Below are 20757 nucleotides of genomic sequence, written 5' to 3' on the forward strand. Positions count from 1 at the left end.
CCTTTCTGAAATTAAATGCCACAGCCTTGAACTGCCGAGATGTTCTTGCCACCACAAGAATAAATGGGAAATAAGTTTATTAACTACAAAAGATCAATCTGAAATGATTACGTGACTGGAAGCAGATCAGAGCGGATTATCAGCAAATACACAAAGACTGAAATTGAACATAATGCCTTGGTTCAATTAACAATGCATGAACAATTCCTCACCCTGAAGGATGACACCACACAACAGGCAAATTCTCAAGACACAAACTACAGTTGTTTTGCTGCTTGGGTTTCTCAGGCATCCATACTCAGGCTACATATTACACTAACCTGGGTCAGGTCCTTCCTCCACTTCACTCTTCGTCTCACAGGTCCTTCAAGGTATCCTTTTTTGTGGGGAGAGAAGAAGAAATGAGGACATCACCCCTGCTTTATACAACAGTACAATAGGGTGGGAACCTTTTGTTTCAAATCTTGGTTGCCAGACAATTATATGGAACAATACAGACATTCCAAAATGGCATCTAAGGACATTGGAACTTCTCACCCGCCCTTAGAGAGTCACAACAACTGTCGATCTCAGGCTTTCTGGAGAGTTCTCAGGAAGGCTCACCAGGATGGTGGGAGGGGAGGAAGATAAACATCTAATTAATGTTGTTTTCCCTAATGGCTCATTACCTGGAATAAGCCTTTCAGAAACAACTACCCAGTCTGCAAACATCTGGCCTGATGGGACTTTCTTGGAGTTATTACCAGTGATAAGCAGATACATAGTCAATAGTCATACTTTGGGCAGTGAACCTGATAAATTTATAGAATAACAATAATAATAATCTGCAAATCATAGCTTACCAATAACACCTGACGTGACCCAGTTTGTAGCAACATAATTTTGCTACAACTCTATGATAATCATTTTCCTGTGTAGAGCATGGGATACTGTGTCACACCATCTCCATGCATTTCCATACCCCGGTTTAAAAAAGCCACCATATTCTTTCTGGTGTAGTCAATGCATGCACATGTATTTTCTAATTTTCTGTAAAGCTGTGTTGCTTCTCCTTTGGTACTGTTGATCTACAGCCAGCAGCACTATAACCGTTCCTTCATATTCTCTCAAATAAGTTTCTAGTGTTTCTTCTATATTACCAGCCTCTTCTACCATTGATAGCATCACAGAAACTAGAACTATAGCAACCCGCCAGTAAGCCCCTGTGACCTCCCAACAGCTTGCCCTAAGCCACCACTCCATCGCCCCCATGCTGTGGTAGAACCGCCCCACACATACACACCCATCCTTCATCCTTGAGACATCCAACCACATCCTCTCTTCGTTGCCTTCTACCCCTGGCCTGAGCCCTGCCCACACACACGGGCCGAACCCTGTGCCAACTTTTCAAGTAAATAAGATTAAGAAGAAAAAGAAGCACAGAGAAACTCAATGGATTACCCGCAGGCATTTATTACTGCACACTTCTTATCTCCAACATTCCCCCAAAATATAATTATTCATTTAAACCATTTGCGTTTTCCAAATGCAGAAAAAAAACCCCTCTATTTGAGTCACACATATGAGCAAGACTGGGTTAATTTTCTAATGTATCTATTAAGAATAGAGTGTGTCTGTCTGTTGATCTGTGCTTCACAGTGCATTTGTTTAAGAACTCCATCTGAACCATAAGAACTAGGAACACCTAATTTGTTATGCAGCTTCCTCTTACCTTATCTTAAACAAAGATTGGGCTTGGCTGGTGGCAGAAAACTGGGACGTGCCTGGAATCTGATGGTTTTCCAGAACATGGAAAGGGAGAGGCACAGAGAGGAGGGAACCCTGATAAAATCTGATACTTGTGCTATGTGTTAAAATATGTTCTTTCTTATGATATCCTGGTTTCTGACAGCAATCAATTTAAGAATAGATCTTCTCAGACACGCATTGACATCCTTGTTCCTCAGGCAGTAGATAAATGGGTTGATCATGGGACTCAGGGCTGTGTAGAAGATAGAGAGGATTTTTTGCAGGACATTTGGAGTGTTCACAGTTGGAATCACGTAGAACAAGCTCAGGATCCCATAGTAAAAAGTCACCACAATGAGGTGAGAGGAGCAGGTGGAAAAGGCCTTTCTCCTTCCAATAGAGAATCATAGAATCATAGAACAATAGATCTGGAAGAGACCTAAAAAAGCCATCGATAGTCCAGCCCCCTTCCCTAAGCAGGACCAAGTCCATCAGATCAGCCCTGCTAAGGCTTTGTCGAGGCGACACTTGAACACCTCCAGGGATGGAGACTCCACTACCTCCCTGGGTAGACCATTCCAATGCTTTACCACCTTCCTGGTGAAAAAGTTCTTCTTAATGTACAACCTGGACCTTTCCAGCCACAACTTGAGACCATTGTTCTGTGTTCTGCCATCCATAACCACTGTGAACAGCCTCTCTCCAGCCTGTTTGCAGCCTCTCTTCAGTAAGTTGAAGGCTGTAATCAAGTCCCCCCTCAGTCTTCTCTTCTGCAGACTAAACAGTCCCAATTCCCTCAGCCTTTCTTCATAGGTCATATGCTCCAGCCCCCTAATTATTTTGGTCGCCCTCCGCTGGACCATCTCCACTGTATCCACATCCTTCCTATAAATGGGGGCCCAGTACTGGACACAATACTCCAGATATGGCCTCACCAAAGCCAAATAAAGAGGAATAATCACTTCTCTGGATCTACTGGCAACGCTCCTCTTGATGCAACCTAATATGCCATTAGCTTTCTTGGCTACAACAGCACACTGTTGACTCATGTCCAGCTTCTCGTCCACTACAACTCCCAGATCCTTTTCTGCAAAACTACTACTGAGCCAGTCGAACTCCAGCCTGTAACAATGCTTAGGATTCTTCCGGCCCAAGTGCAGGACTCTGCACTTGCCCTTATTGAACCTCATCAGATTTGTTGGAGTCCAGTCTTCCAATTCGTCTAAGTCAGTCTGGACGCTGTCCCTACCCTCCAGCGTATTTACCTACCTCTCCCTCTAGCTTAGGAAGGGATTCTCAGGATGGTGTTGATGATATTTAGCTACAACAGATCAGGAAAGGGATCTTGGAATTATAGTGGATAGTTATGTGAAAACATCCACGCAGTGTGCAGCAGCAGTCAGTGAAGCAAAGAGGATGTTAAGAGTAATTAACAAAGGGATGGAAAATAAGATGAAGAATATCTTACTTCCCCTATATAAAACTATGGTACACCCACATCTTGAGTACTGCTTGCAGATGTGGTCTCCTCACCTCAAAAAAGATGTATTGGCATTAGAAAAGTTTCAGAAAAGGGCAACTAAAATGATTAAGGGGTTGGAATGGGTACCACATGAGGAGAGGCTAGAGAGACTGGGACTTTTCAGTCTAGAAAAGAGGAGACTGAGGGGCGATATGATAGAGGTATATAAAATCATGAATGGCGTGGAGAAAGTGAATACAGAAAAGTTATTTACTTGTTCCCATAATATAAGAACTAGAGGACACCAAATGAAATTAATGGGGAGCAGGTTCAAAACTAATAAAAGAAAGTTTTTCTTCACACAGCGCACAGTCAACCTGTGGAACTCCTTGCCAGAGGACTCTGTGAAGGCCAGGACTCTAACAGAGTTTAAAAAAGAGCTCAATAAATATTTGGAGGTTAGGTCCATAGATGGCTATTAGCAAGGGGTAAGGTACGGTGACTAGCCTTTTGTAGAAGGCGGGAGATGGATGGCAGGAGACAAATCCCTTGATCATTGTCTTTGTTTCACCTCCTCTGGGGCACTTGGCATTGGCTACTGTCAGCAGACAGGATACTGGGCGAGACGGACCTTCGGTCTGACTCAGTATGGCCGTTCTTATCTTCTTATGTATGTTCTTATATGAACATAGGATACCAGAGTCAGTAGACAGGGCAGAAGTATCCCTACGGTAGCTAGAAAAAATAGCAATATTTGTAGAATCTTGACGTCATCACAGTACAGCTTTACCAGTGGTGTTAAATCGCAGAAGAAATGGTCAATTTCTTTGCAATCACAGAAGGTTAATTGGAAAAAAAATATATACTACCTTTGCCAAAAGCATCATGTTACTTATCCAGGTCGCTGCCACTATCTGACAACAAACCCTGCCATTCATTAGAGCAGCATAACAGAGGGGATGGTATATTGCTAAATCCCGATCGTAAGACATTGCCGTCAGCAGCAGATTTTCTGTAGCTGATATGACTGCAAACAAATGTAATTGCAGAATGCAGCCCTGAACAGAAATGGTTTTGTCCCCAGCCAGGAGACTGGTCAACAGCCTAGGCAGGAAGGTGGATGTGTAGCAGGCCTCTCGGCAGGCCAAGTTCCCCAGGAGGAAGTACATAGGAGTATGAAGGTGCTAATCAATCACAACTAGTGCTATGATGAGGCTGTTGGCAGCCATTGCCACAATCATTAGAAATCTGTCCAATATTCTAACTCCTTTAGACAAAGGGTTAATGGGCACAAAGCACACATCAAAACACTCCAGATCCACAAACCAGTTAGTCAACATTTTATTAGAATGGGGCATTCTGTTAAAGACTTAAAAGCAGGCGTGTTCCTGAAAAACAACTTTTGCACCGCTATTCAAAGGGAAGCAGCCGAGCTGGCTTTTATATTCAAATTCGGCACATTAACATGTGGTTTGAACCAGGATGGGAATTTTCTGAGTCACTACAGGGGTTCGTCTGCATACCTGGCTTAATCTAATTCTTGACCTTTTCCCCCGCCCACTCTCTCTGATTTGCTCACCTTGATCCTTTTTTGTCTGATTTGTCCTCCTTGCTTACTGTTTTTGGTTCTCTGTGCCTTAAATATTGAGTCTGTTCTGGTCTGGATATGGGCTGAAGAAGTGGGTCTGTCCCACAAAAGCTCACCTAATAAACCATTTTGCTAGTCTCTAAAGTGCTACTTGACTGCTTTTTGTTTTGATAGTGTATAGACTAGCACGACTCCCTCTCTGTTACTATTCAGCCTGTAAAGAATGGTCCAGAAGATGTTTGGTCCTGTCATGCATTCAGGGGATTACTTATGTTGATCTCTTGAGTTTTCTTCCAGTTCTGTTATTCTATGATTCTATGGTGAATACGAGAACAGACATTACTAATGCATTATTAATTATGTAAACAGGATGATTTTATTGAAACTCTGCTTTAACACTGCTGATCTAGTTCCACCTCCATCCTGAGCCTGGTCCTTCAGTCAATGTACTTGAGATATGATTATAGATTTTGCACAATATTTTCAATTCTGTTCTACCATATACAGTCTTCGATTATCTCCATAAACTAAGCTTTGAGGTGCTACCTGAGACTCTGTATCCTATTTTGGCACATTTTGTTCTTTTTCTCCCTTGCAGAAATTTATGTCTCTCCTGCTTAGTAATATCTCTTTTCTATGAGATGCCATAAACTTCCTTGATACACACACACACACACTAGCAGGAATTTTAAATTATTGCCTTGAGGAAAGTTGATATTTGTTTTTAGAAACAAAAGCAGTGATACAAGGACAAACCTCAAAGGCATAATCAGGTAAAACAGTTCATTCCCAAGAGACAATAAAAGGGACAAGAAAACTTTTAACCTCAAAGACAAAACAATGGAAAAAAATGTGCCGTCCTTTCCCTGGAAATTAATTCAGCCAGAACTTCAATCTCAGTGGAGATGTGTGTACATCTGATGTCGATCTGATAGAATAATAGAAGTAGGGATCCAATATAAGTTCTGTTTTGTAGAAAGAAGAAAATCAAATGCTCCCAAGATAAAAAAAATTCTTGGCCAGAGCCAGGCCTGCTGCCATCAGTTCTGGCCAAACAGAAGAGAACACTTCATGGTTCCCTAGAAAGGATGGGTGGAGCATCTTCTCCAGTTGGACCCATGGAAAATTTCAGTGCTTACTCAATTCCAACTGCCTGTGGTTGTGTGGATCATTTTCTCTAAGAGGTGTTGACCAGCCACAGAGATCCTACATTTCAGATGCCCCATGAGGTCCACCCAGCTGTGTTTCCCATCCACCTGGGCAATCCTGGGCTTTATAAACTCACAGCTGTGAATGGATGAAAGTTTTCACTATAAGCTCCCAAAGCTGGTATATCCTCTCTTCCAGCCCTAGGATTCTATGCTTCTATGAACTACCATAGGGTATTCATCAGGCAACTATATTCAGTGCCAGTACTCTAAGCCTGTGACTGAAAGTTTCTTGGATCTCATCAGTCTTCAGCATGGTTTCTCCTATCCAAACTTTGATGAAATGAAATATCATAGGCCAATTATCTTAGGCTCCACGCGATCAGGGCTGATGCCTCAGATGCCCTGCTTGGTCAAGTACACCACGTTCCAAATGGACACCCACAGATGTTCTCTGAGTTCATGCTTCACTTCCCCAGCGGCAGAGGACAAGTGACATAAACATATGTACGGGCCTTGTAAAGGCGTTTAAAATTAGATCACATGAGAAATACACTGTGCATGACACAGGATTTGGTACTGATGCGGGCCTTCAATTACCCAGAGGACTCTTGAGAAAATAACACATCAGGGCACACGGTTTCTAAGAAGTTCTTGGAATGTATGGGAGACATTTTTTTTTTATTATTTCATAATATGAAGAAAGATAATTGACGAAAAGCTTAGAATTGACTGAGAATTTTCAAGCGGAAGGTGGCTTGGGTGAAAGTGGTCCTGATTCTAAGGAACAGTAGGACAGAGAACAGGGAAATAAAGACGATGAATTTCGAGAAGACAAACTTTAGTGGGCTCTAGGAATTTGTAGATAAAATCCCATGGGAAACAAGTCTAAGGGTAAAAAATAAAGACAGATGTCAGTGTTTCAGAGAGACATTATGGACACAAGAAGAATATCCTTCTGGTATGGTTGACACTAGGCAAGCAATAGGAATTGACTTATCTGTAGTAGGCTTAGTTGGCTGTCTACACAAAACGAGGTCAATGGGATGAACTATCACCAACCTCCCTTACTTCTCATGATATCATGATATTGAGGAGTGCAGGGGTTGATGGTTGATCCGAGATAGTTCAATTTTACATGTCTCTACCAGGCATGCAAAATCATATTCTGGAAAATCAACCCTCACCAGGTCAATCTTCCCAGTAGCAGTCACATAGCCACTGTATAGCAAGGAGATCTTCCATAATCTAAAAAATCAAATAAACACTCTTACCAAAAGTCAAATCTAGATCAAATTACAAAGGAAGAATGTAAATGTAACAAAACTTTGTTGGATAAGTTTAGAAAGACAAGGGCACAAAATGCCATCAAATGAGACAGTGACATAAAAGACAGTGTATTTAATCCACATTCTCCTTAGCTAACTGAATGGAATGTAGCTACATTAACACCAGAGGATGGGTTACCATAAATATGACATTCAGGGAATGAGTTTTTTCACATCTCTGTGTGGTGTATTTAGACTGATCTAATTTTTCAGTGTAGACAGGCCTCTGCAGTATAGACATAACCTATGTACACAACCAGGTGGTTCATGTTTCTTGACTCCGCCCACCAGGCAGAACTCTCTCTTCCCTGTTACTTCTGCAGTAAAATAAAGAATCCAGAAAAATACATACCAAACAGAAACTCTTCGAATCATAGACCTCTATTACTAGAAGGGACCTCGAGAGGTCATTAAGTCAAGTCCCCTGCCCTCATGGCAGGACCAAACACCAGCTTTTCACCCCTGTGAGATGTTTATCTAACCTGTCTTAAATATATCCAATGACAGAGATTCTACAATCACCATAGACAATTTATTCCAGTTCTTAACCATCCTCACAGTTAGGAAATTTTTCCTAACGCCCATCCCAAACTTCCCCGTAAGCCCATTGTTTCTTGTCCTATCATTAGAAGCCAAGGAGAACAAATTTTCTCCTCCTTCCTTGTAACACCCCTGCAGAACTCTACTGCTTATTCCCTTGATTCTGCCCTCCTTCGGACAGTTCCTGGCAAACTTTTCATCACTTCTCCCAGGCAACAGAAAATTATTTCTTGCTGTGCTACAGAATGCCTTCCCTGAGGAATTTTTTTTTGGTCAACCCAACTTCTCCCAAATCATGGACAACTTACAGTATCAAATTCAGTCAACAGCTATGTGTATTAATTATATAAACTATATGCTCCAACAGTAGAAAGAGATAAGGAAAGAAGGGTAACCCTGGATTCAAAGAGACAAATAAGTCATCTATAAGAAACTAAATCATTTCGTCTCTACTGTACTATATGCTAAGATTTGTCCTTCCAATTTCACTACATGATTTGGAAAGCAAACAGTTTAAGAATAGCTTTTCTTGGGCACCCTTTGACCTCCTTGTTTGTGATGCAGTAGATAACAGGGTTGACCTTGGGAGTCAGGACTGTGCAGAAGACAGAAAATATTTTTTTTTGGGTATGGTAGCAGTGTTGACTATTGGAACGAAATAGACATTGATTGTGATCATATAGTAAATGGTCAGCAAAATGATGTGAAAGGAGCAAGTGGAGAAGGCCTTTTTCCTTCCAGTGGAGGAAGTAATTATCAGGATGGTGGTGATAATACAAACATAGGACACCAGAGTCAGTAACATGGGTACAGGTGTGTCTCAGGCAGCAACAATAAATGTTACCAGTTGTAGAATCTGGATGTTGTCACAAGCCAGCTTCAGCATGGGTGTGAAATCACAAAAGAAATGGTCAACGTCTTTGGAATCATAGAATGTCAATTGGAAGATGAAAATATTTACAATGGTGCAGCCCAGAAAGCTAATTACCCATGCTCCTGCTACTAACTGGCAAAAAACCCTGCCATTCATCAAAGCAGAGTGATGGAGGGGATTGTGTATCGCTAAAAAATGATCGTAAGATGTGGCCGCAAGCATCAGCATTTCTCTAGTTGACATGACACCAAAGAAATATACTTGCACCATGCAGCTTTTAACAGAAACCCTTCTGTGCCCACTCAGGAGACTGGCCAGAAGCCTGGGCAGAATGGTGGAAGAGTAGAAGATCTCCAAGCAGGCCAATTTCCCCAGTAAGAAGTACATAGGGGTGTGAAGTTGCTCATCAGTCACAACTAGAGCAAAGATGAGGGTGTTCCCAGACAAACTTGAAATGTAGATCACTAGAAACACAAGAAAGAGAAGGGGCTGCAGCTCAGGGATATCTCCAAACCCAATGTGGATGAATTACATGACGGGAATTTGATTTCTTTCTTCCATTGTCTCCATAATACTCACCTAGAAAAAAAAAAGCCATGAAATATTGGTGGAGTCAGGGGCTACGTCTACACGTGCACCCAACTTCGAAATAGTTTATTTCGATGTTGCGACATCGAAATAGGCTATTTCGATGAATAACGTCTACACGTCCTCCAGGGCTGGCAACGTCGATGTTCAACTTCGACGTTGCTCAGCCCAACATCGAAATAGGCGCAGCGAGGGAACGTCTACATGCCAAAGTAGCACACATCGAAATAAGGGAGCCAGGCACAGCTGCAGACAGGGTCACGGGGTGGACTCAACAGCAAGTCGCTCCCTTAAAGGGCCCCTCCCAGACACACTTTCATTAAACAGTGCAAGATACACAGAGCCAACAACTAGTTGCAGACCCTGTATATGCAGCACGGACCCCCAGCTGCAGCAGCAGCAGCCAGAAGCCCTGGGCTAAGGGCTGCTGCCCACGGTGACCACAGAGCCCCGCAAGGGCTGGAGAGAGAGTATCTCTCAACCCCCCAGCTGATGGCCGCCATGGAGGACCCCGCTATTTCGAAGTTGCGGGACGCGGATCGTCTACACGTCCCTACTTCGATGTTGAACGTCGAAGTAGGGCGCTATTCCCATCCCCTCATGGGGTTAGCGACTTCGACGTCTCGCCGCCTAACGTCGATTTCAACTTCGAAATAGCGCCCAACACGTGTAGACGTGACGGGCACTATTTCGAAGTTAGTGCCGCTACTTCGAAGTAGCGTGCACGTGTAGACGCAGCTCAGGTTGTGCTGTTAATTACATTGACAGATCTGGCCAAGGTAACCTCATACCACTGCATCTCTCCACTATGAAAATGGAATTGTCAATAAACAGAGGAAGGCTTGTATTGAGGTTGTATTGAGGAAGTGGTTGAGGTTCCAGAATAGGTGAATCATGAGAACTGAACCATTCTGAATTTGGGAAATGTTTCCTCTAATTCCCTTAAGCACTCTTGAAGTTTAAGCAAAGACTTTAAGGCTGGGATTAAGAAATATCTTTACTATACCAGCATCAGGTCAAAAATGTAAATGACAGAACAAAAAACCAAGAGTCTGGAAATAAAGGTATTGAAAGTCCAGCTTGGGCACCTTTATTCAGTATCTGAGAGTTTTAATCCCTGGCTTGGGAAAATGTATCTACACTGATTTTCATGAAGACACAAAGATTAAATTAGCCATCAGAACACAACTTTGTGTGTGTTGCCCTCGTAGAGTAGGGAGTCACACCACCCAGGTAAAGTATGGGTATATACCATAAGAAACAAGCTGAAACACCAAAGAAGCTGTGGTTTCCTGATTGTCATAAAATCATTGAATCCTAGGGCTGGAAGGGAAATCATCCCAGCCAGGACTTTGTCAAGCCGGGACTTGTTTTTAAGTAATACCTCTCTAGGTAACACATTCCAGTATTTCACTACCCTTCTACAGAAATTGTTTTTCCTAATATCCAACCTAGATCTCCAACTCTGTAACTTCAGACCATTGCTCCTTGTTCTGCCATCCATCGCTACTGAGAACAGCCTCTCTCCATCCTCTTTAGAGCCCCCTTCAGGAAGTTGAAGGCTGCTATCAAATCACCCCTCATTTTTCTCCTCTAAAATCTAAATAACCCCAAATCCCTCAGCCTCCTCTCAGAGCTCATGTGCTCCCGCCTCCTAATCATTTTGGTTGCCTTTTGCTGGACCCTTTTCCAATGCAACTACATACTGGCTTTTCCTTCCTCCAAGGGTGATTTTTTCTCCTGGTTAGAATATGATATTTTTGCATAGAGAAAAAATAGCACTTTTTTAATGAGGAAAAAACAGTAGAAGAACAGTCTTAACTATTAAATACAAAAGGCAAGCTATACATAACCACTGTTTCCAAATGTAAAATACCAGAGAAAGCAAAAGCAGTTACCAAAAAATCAAAGCAATTCTAAAAAAAGGAATACCTCATTTGAAATGCAAGTAATGCAGACAGAACTCCTGATCTGACGGCAAAGCTTCATTTTACGCTTTTTATATAAGTTGTTCTGCTAGAATAATAGGGAAAAAGAAGCCAATGTCACTTCCATTTTATTGTCAGAAGAAAATTAAATGAGTCCAGGTCAGTCTGGTTTCTGGACCTGGAACTCTACATGCAAGCCTACTAAACCAATCACCTGCCACATGAATAAAGTTTATTATTGACTTGTTGACTTAGAGTACATGTACACCAACCAGTAGATCAACCCAGGGCTGATCTTCCAGGGTTGGCTTTCGAGTACCTAGTGAGGACACACAAAATCAAATTATCATAGGTTCACAGTCAAGCTTTATAGTCCTCATTCTCACGGGGAATAAGGGAGGTTTATGGGAGAGTTCCTCTCATTAATATCCTTCTGGGAGAGTGGACAGATAAGTTGACCATAAATATGTCGATTCCAGCTGTTCAATTGGTGTGACTGGAATTGTGTATCTACAATTGACTTTAAGGTCTAGTGTTGACGTAGCCTTAGGCTGTGATTGGTAAAGGAACCTAAGGGAATAAGGAAGTCAGCTGCCCCTGTCAAATAAAGTTGGGTCCCTAATCTTTCCATGCACCTGCAGAAATCCCCACTTTTGATCTCTGATGGGCTGACTTGAAGCCAACTCCCTTCTCTTTGCTATGAGGCTGTGATCCTTCTCAGTTGCAAAGCAATGCAGGAGCAATTGAAATGCCATGCAAGAATTATTGGATGGCTTCAGGGATAGGTGTGTCAGGTTCACTGTCATCTACTGCTCTACAGGGACACTGCTCCAACCCTGTGCCTCAGAGCCCTGGCCAGCTGTTCCTGGCACCCTCCTCCTTGCTGTGAAGAGTGGTATGAGAATGGGGGCACTGGCACCAGAGTGTTCCCCTCCCTTGCCTCCCCGTTGCCAATATGGGACATTGTGAAATCTCCATCACTGAGGACAGTTAAGATCAGGTGTAAGAAGGAAATAATGACTAGGCTGCTGAAAGCAAGAGTGAGTTTGGAGATGATGGATCATGTCTGGAAAAGCAAAGCGATAAGCTTAGGAATGAAGCTAACGGTCGTGAAAATATGTGTATTCAGCAGCATATTGCATGGATGAGACTTGGGTGATAAAGAAAGATGGAAAGAGAAGGCTATTGGCATTCGAGAATAGTTGTTGTAGAAAGATCCTGAGAATAGGATGGATGCAGAAGGTCACCAGTGAGGAATTATATCGGAAGATACAGCCAAAAAACAAACAAACAAAAAATAAACAACTGTAGAAGGTTATACAATGGAAGTTACAGCTATTTGGGCATATCTGTAGAATGAACTATGAATGAAAATTCAAGACCCTGGTGTGTGGCATACTGGATGGTTTTAATAGGAAAGGAAGACCCCAGAGGGAATGGGTAGATGATATAGCAGATTGGAGTGGGGCTAGTCTACAGAAACTAAGCCACTCTGCATTGCACAGGGAAAGATGGACGGAAATTGTGAAGGACGCATTGGAAGCCAACGGGCATGAAGCCCATGGGTGTTGTTGTTGTTGATGATGATGATATTAGATAAATACCTGTCAGAGATATCTAGAGGGTGCCTGATCCTGCAATAAGGGCAGAGGAATGGAGTCGACCTCTCAAGGTCCCTTCCAGGTCCAGTGTTCTATGATTCTATGAATCTATTTCATCTCTACAAAATAGTGGTGGGTGGATGTCCCATTCTTCCCCCACCATTTACACACATAGGGACACGCCACTTTGTAGTTACTTGCAAGCTCTCTGAAACTGACTGCTTGAGCATTCAATCAGGAGAGATTCAGGCACCACCCAGCTGATTAGCAGAGCACCCACGGCCATCCACTGTGGGCAACAGTTGTTTCTATTGTTCATCCAAGCGCGCCTTGGTGCCCAAAAATAAATAAATAAATAAATAAATAAAGCCACATGTGGATGTGAAAAAAACTTACGGGAACGCTGCTGACCAGCCTTTGCATAAACGCACAATACAGAAGCTACAGTCAAGATAACAGCCTCTTCCCCGGCCTAAGCCCCAAGGTTGTACTACCTTAGTGAAAACACTACACCTGTTTCAGAACAAACCATGGTGCATCCAATGGTTCTAATTTGAAATAGGCTCTATTGTGTGCAGACATTGTGGCTACATCTACACTAGCCCCACGGTAATGAGCGAGGTTGGAAGATGCTAATGAGGCGCTGCTATGAATATGCAGAGCCTCGTGAGCATAATGGCGGCTGCAACAATTCGAAAGTGCTGCTTTCTAATCTCATGCTGACTGTGTAGATGGGGGCCTTTTGGATGGAATCCCCAATCTTCTATTTGGTTTTAGGAATAAAGTGCTTTGGAAGACTGGTGGGTCCTTTAGAAAGACCCCCATCTACATGGGGGGTGCACGTTTCGAAAGTGGCACTTTCAAATTGCCTTGGCCGCCATTATGCTTGTGAGGTGATGCATATTCATGGCAGTGCCTCATTAGCATCTTTCAACCTCACTCATTACCATGCCCCTTTTGGAAAGAAGGGGCTAGTGTAGAAGTAGCCTGTGTGTCGAAATAGCTGAGGGCTATTTTGAAATATATTTTGTGTGCAGCAAGGTTATTTCAGAATAAACTCTTCTGGAATAATTTATTTCAAAATTAGGCTGCTGTGTAGATATACCCTAAGACATCATTATAAGTCAGAGACAGGTTCCTTTACTTGAAATACTTTGGTGCTCACTCCAAATTTGAATAGTTCTGTTTGCAACTTGAGAAAGAAGGAGATCAAATGTGCTGTCAGGACACCAACAGGAGAAAGTGGCATGCTAATAAACAGCCCAAAATATGCTAATGAGGCATGGATGTAAATTCCTGGCACCACAGTAGCATAAGGTCACATGATTTGGAGTGCGGAAGAAGCTCAGGAAGCTCAGGAATTTTAAGGAAGAAGGAGCCTTCAGAAGGAGGACTTCCTACCAGAAGATTCCCCCAGGGGCTGCACTTCTACACTCTGTTTAAGCGTCCGGAACAGCTTCTTCTGGACTCCAAATTATGTGACCTTATGCTAATGAGGTGCCGGGAATTTACTTCCATGCCTCATTAGCATATTTCGGGCTGTTTGTGTAGAAATGGCCAATCTGTGTTAATACCTTTAGACAGAAAATGATCCACGCATGCAAACTGCATAATCACGTTCAGCAAAACATGACTTTCCAGACAACACGGCAAATGACCCATCTTGCACACAAAATGCATCCTCGTTACACTATCATGATATCATTACAATATCACTGAGTAAAATATGTGGTGCAGTATCACACCGTCTGCTTCCGTTTCCTTTCACCCTGGTTTGAACAGGCAGTCATGTCCTGTCTGACAGTGTGGATGCCTGAGCAAGGATTTGTGTTTTCTAAATCAGAGGATTTTATTTTAAATGGTGATGCTTCATCTGTCTCACCTGTGATCTAGTGCCATCGGTACCCTAACACTGACTCTTCCTTCACATTTGCTGAGATAAAATTGTAGTCATCTCCTGAATGTTCAAGTCTCTTCTACCTTTGATGGTCTTAAGTTATCTTGATAAGATGACTCTCAGGCCTTTCCCATCAGTTTTCTTCACTGGAAGAGACAAGCAGGACTCGAAGCCACTCACTTTCTTCCTTTTGATCCCGTCATCTTCTTTTTATGTTCAACCTTCTCTCATGCACCGTTTCAGCTGCAGTTAAGGCTGAAGGTCTTCAACACAAATGTGAACAGTGTGCTCTTGTATGGATGCATGATCTGATGTACTAGAGTACTGTGTCCAGTTCTGGGCCCTCAATTACAGGAAGAATGTGGATACACTGGAGAGGGTCCATCGGAGGAGGACCAAAATAATTAGGGAGCTGGAGCATATGACTTCTGGAGAAAAGTTGAGGGAATTGGGATTGTTTAGTCTGCAGAAGAGAAGACTGGGGTGGGGGGGACTTCATAACAGCCTTCAACTTACTGAAGAGAGGTAGCAAAGTGGCTGGAGAGAGGCTGCTCACAGTGGTCACAGATGGCAGAACATGGAACAATGGTCTCAAGTTGCAGTTGGGAGGTCCTGGTTGAACATTAGGAGACAACTTTTTCATTAGGAGGGTGGTGAAGCATTGGAACGGTCTACCCAGGGAAGTAGTGGAGTCTCCATCTCTGGAGTTGTTTAACTGTCGCCTTGACAAGGCCCTGGCTGGGCTGATCTGATGGGTTTGGCCCTGTTTAGGGCAGGGGGCTGGACTCAATGGCTTTTTTAGGTCTCCTCCATCTCTATGATTCTATGTTTCTGTGATGTACATTATTCCCACCAAATGGCAAGACATGGTAACAAATGAGGAGCTTAGAAACATTGGAGGACAAGAGCAACTTGACATTTAAATCAAGACAAGAAAGTGGGGATGTCTGGGCCACACTCTCAAAAGCCTCATTCATCATCATTTGTCATATCATCTGTTGCCTCATACATGGAACCTACAAAGAAAACACAAAAGAGGAAGACCTTGGACAAGGTGGAGAAGATCTCCTGAGACTGAAGGCCAACACCTGGGGTACTCCTGGAGTCAGAGAGTAGTTTTGTCTTGAGACAGACTGAGGTGGAGGAGACTTGTAGATGACCTATATTCCAATTGGCGAACAAAGTTTTAAGTTATGCAGGTCAAATCACTCTCTCCTGGTACCACGACATTCACTAATGGTGCAGTGCCCTGCCCCTTAAAACTAGTATGGGGTTTATCATCCCAACACAGCAAGCACTCCATTTCATTCAATCATCAACAATGTTTAATGACCATTTATTGTTAGCCCTACACTAGCCCAGCTCAGATGCTTGTCCAGGCTGAACGCACACAGAGAACAGAGATCAGCCTTACAATCAAATGAAATTTTGCAAAATGATGCAAAAAAGCCTGGAAAATCACCAGCACTCTTAACAGGCATGTAGTAAGATTCCCCCAAATGCTAATTTCTGGTCCTCCTGCAGCAAAACCTTGGAGAAAGAAAGAAAAAAAGAAAGAAAGAATCCTGTTCACTAAGGCTGCATGTACATGACAGCAATCTGTTTACAGAAGTTACTGTCAAGAGATATTTCCCGACAAAACGTCCGTTGAGAGAGAGTGCACCACACACAAAAATGGGTCAAAAAAGTGATCCACTCTGTCAACAGAGAACAGCTGGGCTTCTGAGCTCTGTTGCAACAGAATGGCCAACTGGAAGCCCAGCCGGAAGGACTGTCTTGGTGACTCAGAAGCTCTGTTGTTGATATTGGGACCCCAGGAGTGTGCACATATCTGTTTTTGTCAAAAGACTCTGTCAAAAAGTTGTTCTGCATTGTGGGAAAGAGGCACAAGGCTGTTGACAAAACTGCTGAGCTGCGATAATCTTATGTCAACAGAATGCATTCTTAGTGTGGACGCTCCATGGGTTTTGTCGACAACACACCCATTTTTGTCAGATAAACTTTGTAGTGTGGACACAGCTGAGGATTAACATAGTCATGTAAGTTCATCCCTATTTTATTCTATGCAAACAATTGTTTGTTCCGAATCTTGGTATGTTTCTGGCAGCAACAAGTTTAGAAACAGCTTTTATCAGGGATTCATTGATCTCCTTGTTTCTCAGGGTGTAGATGATGGGGTTGATCATGTGAAGCAGGACAGAACAAAAGGCAGAGAATATTTGATATGGTAGTTCAGAAGGGATGATTACTGGAACCACGTAGAGCATAATGGGGATCCCATAATAGAGGGCCACCACAATGAGGTGGGTGGAGCAGGTGGAAAAGGCCTTTTGCCTCCCGGCGACAGACGGGATTCTCAGGATGGTGGTGATGATACAAATGTAGGACACCAAAATCAGTAGACAAGGTACTATCGTCAAAAAGGCAGAAACAGCAAACGCCAAAAGCTGCACAGTCCGGGTGTCGCTACAGGCCAGCTTTACCATGCGCATGAAATCACAAAAGTAATGGTCAATTTCCTTGGAATCACAGAACCGTAATTGGAACAAAAAGACATCTACCATGGTACAGCAGAGAAAGCTAATTACCCAGGACCCTGCCACTAGCTGGCTACAAACCCGGCCGTTCATCAGAGCAGCGTAACGGAGGGGATTACATATTGCTAGATACCGATCGTAAGACATTGCGATGAGCAGCAGATTTTCTGAAGTTGTTATGACACCAAAAAAATATACTTGCACCATACAGCCCACAACAGAGACAGATCTATCTCCAGTCAGGAGACTGGCCAGCAGCCTGGGCAGGATGGTGGAGCTGAAGCAGACCTCCAAGCAGGACAAATTCCCCAGGAAGAAGTACATGGGAGTTTGAAGTTGCTGATCAGTCACAACTAGCACAATGACGAGGGCGTTTGTGGCTAATGTCACAATATAGATCAGGAGAAACAGGAGGAAGAGAAGGGGCTGCAGCTCAAGGACACCCCCAAACCCTAAGAGGATGAATTCAGCAATGGGCGTTTGATTTCTTCCTTCCGCTTTCTCCATAATATGTATCTGGAAAACAAAATTCATAAATACGGATGAAGTATACACAGTCAGGTTATTCTGTTGGACACATTGGCAGAAAATTGGAGTTGGGAATCTCCTCTCACTGCATACCTCAACAGGAAAAGAGAAGCTGTATGCAAAGCAAGGAAGGCTCCTGTATATGAAGAGGTTGAACATCTAATACAGAAGAACAAGGAACAGGGAATCCTTCTGAGTTACAGAAATGTCCCATGTTGCTTTCTGAAGGTCTCTTGAAATGAACAAAAGACGCTAAGTCTTGCCTTTCGAAATACCTTTCTCACATCAGTGTCACAGCAACAAATTAGAAGACATCAGGAAAATCAAGAGCTGTAAATGGAAGCTATACACTAATTCCTACCTTGGGGAGATGGACATGCAATATCTTTGATCAAACAGCATAAAATTCGCAGTGTGAACACTGGAGCACAGTAAAGAACTGCCTGTGTATCTTCCTAGCATCTCACATGGGTTTGGGTTTGGGTTTGGGCAGCTGGTCTGTGCTGTTGTTGTTACGTGAAGTTTTTAGCACATAAGCTTTAGAAGTGAGTGTGTGTAGCTGTAGCAATACAGGGTGTTGCAGGAAGAAGGTTATAAAATGTAAGCTACAACAATTTGGGCATATTTGTGGAATGAACGATGAACAAAAAATCAAGATCTGTTATTCGACACAATGGACAGTTCGAATCGGAGAGCCAGACCCCACAGAGAATGGGTAGATGATGGAGTAGATTGGTGCAGAACTAGTCTACAGAAGCTAAGCCACTCCACACTGGACAGGGAAAGATGGAAGGAAATAGTGTGAGAGGCATCAGACACCAACGGGAGCTGAACCCACGGTTATTGATGATGATGATGATGATGATGATGAATCACAAACCAAAGTGTTAGTGTTGAAAGATTTTTTCTCTTTTATTGTCCTTATATTTTGAATTTTAGGTTTAACAATGGAGCAGTGTAAGGTAACATATTAACACATTTAACATTGTACTGAGTTGATTGATTAAGTTCTTTAATTGAATATACGTCTCTTTATTTTAGAATGTAGTGAGTTTAGTGGATAAAGAGACGGAGTTTTAATATTATGTCTTTGTTAATAAGATTACAGGATGATGTTGAAGGTTGAAGCCTTATTTGTTTGATTCGTTATGTATTTTGCTCTGCTTTTCTCTGAGAGTCCTGGTTAGAATTGTTTACATGTGGAAGTGGTTGGTCAGTGTCGAGATAAAGGTGGGAAGGTTATCCCCAGAGCCAGGTGGCCAAGAAAGGAGGGGTGACGTGTGGGTGAAGACAGACTTAATGGCATGGGAGAAGGACCATCAGTGTTGTGGAAGTATAACATTGTATAAGTATAACCTATAAGGGGACATGCTGGATACATGGTATATGAGAGGGCATGCCAAAACATGTTACAAAGTATCTGAGGGAGCACACGTAGGGACAGTTAGCTTTTGAATGGAGAAGCAATTAAGATGGAGCCAGCACGTCTAAGAAGCAGGCATCAGAATGGAAGGTGTGAAGGGCAATTAGTTAAGTTAACTGGAAGCTGTTATAGGAGATTGTTAAGGGTGGCAGGTAATTGAAGATACGTGACTGGTCTCAGGGATCTCGAAGGGTGGTGACTAAAATCTTTTTCTTCTTTTGTCTGTAACTTGTCTGTAACTTGTTCTCCAAAAAACTGTATAAATTAAGAGACAAGCCCCACTCGGGGGGCTCACTTCTAAATGTATTAGCAGAGCGGCTTTGCTAATAAAACAGAGTGGTCTGATAAATTGTGAGTCTGAGTCAAACTTTGACAGTGTGTACTCTGAGTCAAAAAGTGATTGGATTGGCAGAATGAGGACTCGAAAGCATGGAGTAGGCACCCCTAAACAACTGATTACAGGATGAGCCTTTCGGAGATGTTGTGAGAAAGACTGGTGTTGAAAAGATAACACACCAGTCACAGACTGACCCAGCAAACTTCAACGGAGGCAAGGATTCAAAAAGCCGGGGGCTTTGCCATGGGTCTTGGCATTTGTCTTGCCACCAACTCTAGGAGAGCACCGCATCATAACCGACAAATTCCTGCTATCCCTCTGGGATCAATGCACTAGATTGATCTAGGCTCTGGATTGGTAACTACAACAATAAATATAGTCTGGCGGGACCTTGTTCACGGTGTGTGTGTGTGTGTGTGTGTGTGCATGTGACTGACAAACATATGCTACTGTTATCAGAGAAGTAGCTGTGTTAGTCTGTATCTTCAGAAACAACAAGAAGTCCTGTGGCACCTTATAGACTAACAGATATTGTGGAGAATAAGCTTTCATGGGCAAAGACCCACTTCATCAGATACTGTGGTATTCTCAATGAATGCGGTGTATTGCCTTTTCTCCTTTCAAACATCTCGTGTGCTTCATTTAAAGCATAACAAAAGCCCCAAAGAGGCTGTGGTACGTGTGATGGTTTATTCCACTGTCCTCTGTCATGGGTGATTCAAAGAAAAAAAATTGTTCCGTTTGATGGATAGAGGTTGGAAACAGACCCACAAACACACATGCTCATATACACATGGCCTAAACACACACCTCAGGATATCTCCTTGTCTAAGTTACATGAACGCAAATTGCATCAGCTTTCAGTACAGCTGAGATCGAAAGCCAACTGCACAGAAAGAAAAAAAAACAAAACAACAAGGAAAGTTCATGAAGAGAGAAAAAGGGAGTCACTTTTAGCAAAAAGGAAACTCTGCCTGGATAAAAACGAAAGGCTGGAGAAAAAGCCAAGGGTTGTATTGACAAAATGACATAAAAATACAGAGAGAGAGAGAGACAGAGACTTTTTTTTTCTCCTAATGCTCTGAACAATGACAATCAGATATGTTTAAAGACTTTTTAATAGCAACCTTCAACTTCCTGAAAGAGGATTCTGAAGGAGCAACGGACTGCAGCAAGGGAGGTTGAAGATGGACAGTCAGAAGAACTTCCCAACTGTCAGGGTGGTTAACATCAGAATAAATTGCCTTAGG

At 42.8% G+C, this 20757-nt stretch overlaps 1 protein-coding gene across 1 annotated transcript; it reads right to left on the reverse strand.

The window, feature by feature from the left end:
- Positions 1 to 15651: 15651 nt before the first annotated feature.
- LOC142004873 (olfactory receptor 5V1-like) lies at positions 15652 to 17726 on the reverse strand. Its single transcript, XM_074982555.1, has 2 exons — positions 16754 to 17726; positions 15652 to 15698 (listed from the first exon to the last, which is right to left on the reverse strand). Exons 1-2 carry the CDS (start codon positions 17724 to 17726, stop codon positions 15652 to 15654), a joined length of 1020 nt encoding a protein of 339 aa, XP_074838656.1.
- Between the last annotated feature and the right edge of the window lie 3031 nt (positions 17727 to 20757).

The sequence above is a fragment of the Carettochelys insculpta genome, chromosome 32 (assembly GCF_033958435.1).
Source record: "Carettochelys insculpta isolate YL-2023 chromosome 32, ASM3395843v1, whole genome shotgun sequence".
Classification (NCBI taxonomy): domain Eukaryota; kingdom Metazoa; phylum Chordata; order Testudines; family Carettochelyidae; genus Carettochelys; species Carettochelys insculpta.

What these genes read in the sequence shown, in the direction of transcription:
- LOC142004873 (XM_074982555.1), bottom strand. Translation starts at nt 17,726, where the DNA reads ATGGAGAAAGCGGAAGGAAGAAATCAAACGCCCATTGCTGAATTCATC. An exon ending in AAGATTCGGAACAAACAATT is followed by an intron (nt 15,699 to 16,753) that starts GTTTGCATAGAA and finishes TTTTCTTTGTAG; the next exon opens with GTTCCATGTATGAGGCAACA.